Source organism: Oratosquilla oratoria, chromosome 7, assembly GCF_046742065.1.
Source record: "Oratosquilla oratoria isolate Oo_2021 chromosome 7, ASM4674206v1, whole genome shotgun sequence".
Lineage (NCBI taxonomy): Eukaryota > Metazoa > Arthropoda > Malacostraca > Stomatopoda > Squillidae > Oratosquilla > Oratosquilla oratoria.
Genome location: NC_134783.1, coordinates 48,624,033 through 48,631,532, shown reverse-complemented (window position 1 = coordinate 48,631,532; position 7,500 = coordinate 48,624,033). Strand labels below are relative to the sequence as shown.

General features: G+C 38.4%; 1 protein-coding gene across 1 annotated transcript in view; it reads right to left on the bottom strand.

Moving 5' to 3' along the window:
• The window catches only part of LOC143026802 (transient receptor potential cation channel subfamily A member 1-like), a 106,519-nt gene extending 99,384 nt beyond the window's left edge, over positions 1–7,135 (bottom strand). Inside the window, exon 1 of the mRNA XM_076187578.1 lies at positions 7,083–7,135. Coding sequence (XP_076043693.1) covers positions 7,083–7,103 — 21 coding nt within the window. The 5' untranslated portion in view covers positions 7,104–7,135. The remainder of the gene's footprint in view (positions 1–7,082) is intronic.
• Positions 7,136–7,500: the final 365 nt, after the last annotated feature.

Below are 7,500 nucleotides of genomic sequence, written 5' to 3'. Positions count from 1 at the left end.
AAAATATAAATGAATTAATTGAATAAATGAAAAAAAATCATCATATCACCCCAAATCTATTACTATTAATTATTATTATTATCATTATTATTATTACTATTATTACTATTATATATATATATATATATATATATATATATATATATATATATATATATATATCATATATTATATATACTGTATATTATCCAACCTCGAGGTTGTTAGGTGCGGTTTAATGATGCCCCAACCTTGGCGAAACAAGAACCTTAACAAGAAAGAACAAGAAGCTAGAAGACGAAGAAGAATAAGAAGAGGAAGTTGAAGAAGACGAAAGGAAGACAATGAAGAAATGAAGAAGACAAAGAAGAAAGAAGATGAGAAGTAAGAAGAGAATGGAGAAAGAAGATGAAAAATAAGAAGACAAAGACGACGAAGAAGAAAAAGGGAAAGCGAAGAGAAAGAAGGAAAGGAAAAGGACGAAAAAGAGAGAAGAGAAAGAAGTGGAATAGATAGAAAAGAGAAGAGAAGATGAAAAAGGGGAAAAAGAGGAGGTAGAAGAATACGAAGAGGGAGACGAAGAGGAAGATGGAGAAAAAGACGAAGAGGAAGACGAAGAGGAAGACGATGATTAAGACGAGGAGGAAGACGAAGAGGATGACGAAGAGGAAGACAAAGAGGAAGACAAAGAGGAAGACGAAGAGGAAGACGAAGAGGAAGACGAAGAGGAAGGCGAAGAGGAAGACGAAGAGGAAGGCGAAGAGGAAGGCGAAGAGGAAGGCGAAGAGGAAGACGAAGAGAAAGACGAAGAGAAAGACGATGAGGAAGACGATGAGGAAGACGATGAGGAAGGCGAAGTGGAAGACGAAGAGAAAGACGAAGAGGAGGACGAAAAGGAAGACGAAGAAGAAGGTGAAGAAGGTTAAGAAGACAAGGAAAAAGAAGAGGAAGAAAAGAAAGAATAGGAAGAAGTAAAGGAAGAAGAGGAAGAGGAAGAAGTAAAGGAAAAAGAGGAAGATGTAAAAGAAGAAGAGGAAGAAGTAAAGGAAGAAGAGGAAGAAGAAGTAAAGGAAGAAGAGGAAGAAGAAGTAAAGGAAGAAGAGGTAAGAGGAAGAAATAAAGGAAGAAGAGGAATAAGATGTAAAGGAAGAAGAGGAAGAAGAAGTAAAGGAAGAAGAGGAATAAGATGTAAAGGAAGAAGAGGAAGAAGTAAAGGAAGACGAGGAAGAGGAAGAAGTAAAGGAAGAAGAGGAAGAAGAAGTAAAGGAGGAAGAGGAAGAAGTAAAGGAGGAAGAGGAAGAAGTAAAGGAAGAAGAGGAAGAGGAAGAAGTAAAGGAAAAAGAGGAAGAAGAAGTAACGGAAGAAGAGGAAGAAGAAGAAGTAAAGGAAGAAGAGGAAGAAGAAGAAGTAAAGGAAGAAGTGGAAGGGGAAGAACTAAAGGAAGAAGAGGAATAATATGTAAAGGAAGAAGAGGAAGAATAAGTAAAGGAAGAAGAGGAAGAAGAAGTAAAGGAGGAACAAATGGACGAGGGAGAGTGCCAAGCACCAAGAATGGATCGAACATGCATTAGACCTTAACGAACTTCATGACAAACTAATTGGGGCTTACGCCAGGATGAGTTTAACTTCACCTTTGGACTATGTGCTCGGGCTGCCAAGGCAGGGAGCAGTTACCGGTGGTCCAAGGATTCGAACCCGGGCCCACGTGGTGTGGGGTAATATGGGAAACAATGCGCTACGTTGAAAGTGGGGAGGAGGAGGGGGAAGGGTGAGGAGGAGGGGGAGAAGGGTGAGGAGGAGGGGGAGAAGGGTGAGGGAGAGGTGGGTGAGGGAGAGGTGGGAGAGGTGGGAGAGGGAGAGTAAAGCTGGGTGGGAAGGTGAAGGGGAGAGGGAAGGATAGAAACCAACAAGAAAGGTGGGGGTGTTCTATTGTACGTTAAAAAACAATGTTCATGCTTGTGTTTTAGAGAAAGTGAAACAGGATGCATATGACAGTTTGTGGGTTGAGTTAACCCAAACAAATGGACAAAAAATGAATATAGGTGTAATAATATAGGCCAAAAAGATCATCATTAGCAGACGACAAACTGTTTTTTCAAAAGCTGTCTAGTTTCTGCAACCGGGATTTTACTGATAATCGGTGATTTCAATTTTACTGACATTGATTGGATGACCCTTTAACATAGCCGTTTGATAGATTTTCTCGGTGACAATTACTTAGTTCGGCATGTGAAAGAGCCCACAAGACATGGAAACTTACTCGATCTATTGATCACTAGCCGTGAAAGCATGATAACCGATGTAAAAGTTGGTGAAACTACTGCAAATAGCGATCACAACTTAGTCAGATTCAAACTCCTAAACAATTTTAGAATAGATACTTGTGCTTCTAAAAATACCCGATTTCAGTAAAGCTCAGTTCATAGAACTACGTCAGGAGCTTCAGCTTACAGATTGGGAGGAAAAATTAAACGAAAGGCCTGTAGATCAGATGTGGGAAATATTTCAAAATACGCTCACTAAGATGATTCAAACTTACATTCCTTTTAAGGACAACGTCCCCCAAATCAGGCTCGCCCAAAGTGGCTCGACAAAGAAACTGAAAAAAGTATTGCTAAAAAGAGACAGGCTTATAAGAAATATAAGTGCTCGGGTGCATCTAATGACTATGAAAGTTATGTATCAATACAGAGAGATTTAAAAAAGACAATAAGAAAAAGAAAACGACAATACGAAATGAACATTGCTGAGAATCCAAAGAGAATCCCAAAGAATTCTATAGTTACATTAGAGATAAAAAGGTTGTTAGGAATCACATTGGTCCACTATTATCTGCTGACGGTCAACTTGAATATTCAAATGAAGGAATGTGTAATCTCTTAAACAATTATTTTAGCTCGGTATTCGTAAACGAAACACCTCAAAGTGAATTCCAAACTGAAACCTGTGAAAAGTCTGGGGTAAACTTACTCACTACGGTAAATATAACAAAAGAAACAATTAAAGGTGTATAGACAAACTCAAAGTTAATAAAACACCAGGGCCTGACGGTTGGCATCCAAGAATCTTAAAGGAAATGAAAAATGAGATTGTTGTTCCATTAGAAATTATTTTCAAGAAATCCATCATATCCGGAGATGACCCAAGAGAATGGAAGCTAGCTAACGTTACTCCCATATTCAAAAAAGGTGACAAAAAGAAACCAAATAACTATAGGCCTATTAGTTTGACTTCGATCGTAGGAAAAATAATGGAAACTATCATCAGAGATGCTATCGAATATCATTTAGAAAGTAACCGTTTGATAAATGATAGCCAAACATGGTTTTAGACGGAAACGTTCTTGCGTGACTAACTTACTCGAATTCTACAACACAGTTGTCTCGAATTATGACAAAAGAAACAATATAGATTTAATATATCTAGGGACTTTGCAAAAGATTTTTATAAAGTCCCACACGAAAGACTACTTACTAAAATAGCTTTTCATGGAATAAGTGGAAGCCTATTATGTTGGACTAGTAAATGGTTGAAAGGTCTAAAAAAGATAGTTGTTTTAAAATGAAAAAATTCTGGATGGAAAAGTGTTGCAAGTGAGTTCCTCAGGGTTCCGTTCTTGGGCCACTTCTATTCATAGTATATATAAATGATATAGACCATGGACTAAAATCTACTGTTTCCAAATTTGCTGATGATACAAAACTGTGCGGAGTGGCAAATGATCACTCAAACTAATTAGATATTCAAGAAGATTTAGATAAATTACAGCAATGGTCTGAAAAGTGGCTAATGAAATTTAACACAAGTAAATGCAAGGTAATGCACATAGGTAAAAATAACAGCAAGTACGATTACAAGTTATTTGGAAATTCGTTAACAAAAAGTGGATAGTGAAAAAGATCTCGGCGTAATTATCAGTAACGACCTCAAATCATCCAAGCAGTGTATTTCAGCCTCTGAGAAAGCAAATAAGATTCTGGGATTGATTGCGCGATCTTTTGATTTCAAAAGTCCATCACTCACTCATTAACAAGCTATATAAAATCGTTAGTTCGTCCACATTTGGAATATGCTGTTTCCGTATGGTCACCGAATCTCATTAAAGACATTGACAGACTGGAAAAAGTACAACGGCGAGCCACAAAACTGATTCCAAATATCAAAAATAAATCATACGAAAATCGACTTAAGCACATGAATCTGTTTTCCCTAAAAAAGCGTAGACTCAGAGGTGACTTGATACAGGTCTTTAAGATTTTAAAGGGAATTGACAACATCAAAAGTGACCAAATCTTCACATTGAATGAGAATCAGACAAGAAACAATGGTCTCAAACTGTCCGGAAATAGATTCAATTTGGAAGTAGGTAGAAACAACTTTGTCAACCGTGTAGTTAATGAATGGAATAAACTTCCTGCACAGGTAGTGCAATGTAGTTCAGTTCGAAGCTTAAGAATCATTTAGATAAATACCTAAGATGCTGTAATTATTATAATTTATGTTATATTATTTGTTTTTGTTTTGTTATAATTTGTCTGTCTGATTTTCATTTATTATTAGTTATATGTCAATTTATTTATCATTTACTATTTACCTGTTTGTTTGTTATTCAACTATACCAATGCATTTATTTATGTATTTTAATGGTTATTTACATTGTTATATTTTAATTTATTATTAATATGATTTTTTTTTTGCATCCGACCTAGATATGGATCAAAAGGTCCTCCTGTCGGCATGCTTTGCCTTTGTAATCCTTTGTAAAAGGAGTGGGAGAGAGAGAGAAGGGAGGGAGAGGGAATGGAGAGGGAGGGAGAGGGAATGTAGAGGGAAGGGAGAGAGAGGGAAGGGAGAGAGAGGGAAGGGAGAGAGAGGGAAGGGAGAGAGAGGGAAGGGAGAGAGAGGGAAGGGAGAGAGAGGGAAGGGAGAGAGAGGGAAGGGAGAGAGAGGGAAGGGAGAGAGAGGGAAGGAAGAGAGAGGGAAGGGAGAGAGAGGGAAGGAAGAGAGAGGGAAGGAAGAGAGAGGGAAGGAAGAGAGAGAGAGAGGGAAGGAAGAGAGAGAGAGAGAGAGAGAGAGAGAGAGAGAGAGAGAGAGAGAGAGAGAGAGAGAGAGAGAGAGAGAGAGAGAGAGAGAGAGAGAGAGAGAGAGAAGAGGGAGTGGGAGATGGGGGAATGGGGAGAGGAAAAGGGGGATGATAGGGTTTAAAACAGCACTATCCTAAAGACAGAGAGATGTTATAATATGTATGACTTTTATACAAATTAAAATAAGCCAAAGGCCTGTGGGACACTGCTCCTGTTCCAGTGTCTCAATTAAGTCGGCCTTGCATGTGTAGTACTTGATTATTGCTAAAGTGAAAGGTAATGGGCCCAATCAACAGAATGAATGCGGAGCATTGTACTACAATTAACTTGTTGACTTACTCATTTTTACTGTTTACTTGTCAATTACTCTACTTCAGTTTCTATTACTGAAATTATAGAATATCAAAAAGAATAAAACAGTAATGAAATAGTGACATAATGAAATAATAATAGCTATAATAAAAGTATCAAATAATAAAGACGATGGCAATAATTACAATAATTGTATTACTATTAATGTATTATTATTGCTATCATTTTCTTTATCATTTCAATGTGATATGATATCCATTACCATTTTCTATTATTATAACTGCTTACATTGCTAATGTTATTACTAGTGTTTACCTGCCCTTACATCAGCATTATCATACCATATCATTACATAGCATACCATAATTTATTGTTATTACTGTCGGCAGTGGGCGAGATGCAATGATGACCCGTTATCCATGAGGTGCCAATATAAGAGGGAGGAAAGAGAGTGGAGGGGAGTGGATTATGTTAGGGATGGAATGGGTGGGAGTGTTTTTTATGCCTTGGTTTTTGGCTACCTCCCTTATAAAGGGGAAAAAGCCCTTGGTATATGAATGTATGTACTGTTTATATTGTTATAACTGTTTACCTGTCGTTACATCAGCATAACTAAGGTTTTGAAAGAACAAATGAACAGAGCCTTCCCGCTTAACACGAAGCAGTAAAACCGTTCCATTAGTAAATACAAACACTCCCACAAGATCACAAATAGTAATACTTCTGTGTGCGGCTTGCACAACACACGACAATAATTACCCAATATATCATCTGCCGCCTCAAATAATGAATGTACATCAAACCATTGCGACAAAACGCCAATATTCTCGTATCTAACCATCATCTTTCCGCAGGCTCTTACAGAAACCAGGGCTATTGAAGAAACTGTTAATACCATCCACTAACTAAACCACTATACGAAATATATCGAACAACAATGGTTTGAAATTGTCCAAAAAGGATAGAAACACTAGTAAACTGCAGTACATATCAAAACACACACTCACGCGCACGCACATACACACACACACACACACACGCACACACACACACACACGCACGCACGCACACACACAGACACGACTCGACGGCGCAGTGGTAGCGTTCGCAACCGCTACTACTACGGTCCGAATTCGAATCCCGCCCAGAGCTGAAATAATTTCAGTATCGCTGCGCTGTGAATCGTTACTCCAACTCTCGTGGGTGGGGAGTTGTGTGTGTATGTGCGTGTAAGGTCACAGAATTACCCATAGATCGGTCATATATGATTTCTGAGCTCTCTTCCGGGAGGAAAATAGCTGTCGATCACGAGTCCAACACGTGATCCAAGATCATGGTGAATCACACGCACGCACACACACACACACATACACACACACACACACAAACAGTGGAACCCTACACCTAAACGGGTAGTTTGGAAACAAGTAGAATAACATAATTAAAAACAGAGACTGATTGATCGTAGCGAAAAAGTCAAACCAATTCAGAATTATTTCTTTTTCAACAGGCAATTTTATTGAGTGATATGGTCCCTTTATGTATCAAAGGAGTTCATATTTCTTTTCTTTTCCCAAACTTCCGTAGACTTAACAGCAAGCATTCTGAACATACGCCTATTGTCACTCACCAAAAAAACACAATTACCTGAATTCCAACCACACACACCCACGTTGGTACATTGTTAAGCGTAAATCGACACATTACCTGGCCTGCCTGCGTAGACATCTGAGACGTCTGCTTATCACAGTCGAGTGTAACAAACTGTTATGACCGAAATCGTTCTGCTGCTCATACGTCTGACAGCAACAAACATCCCCTTTGTTTTGACGTGGGTGTCGTACTGCATCACCTGTTGCTGTTAAGAACGTTTACCAGCGTTTCTGTCTTTACAAACAGTCTCGTACAGCTGTCGGGCGTTATCTTGTATATCGTATGTTGGTTTAGTTTGTTAAGGGTAGTTAAGAATATTTATAGTTTCGTTAATTGCCTAGTTACCTGTAAAGGGCCATTTACACGGTCGAACAGTATGATAAACCCGGTTTGTCAGGCAAGTGTTTGAAATTATGTTTGACCGTGTGAATGGGGTATTTGGTCGTCAAACACGTTTGTCGAACATGTTTGA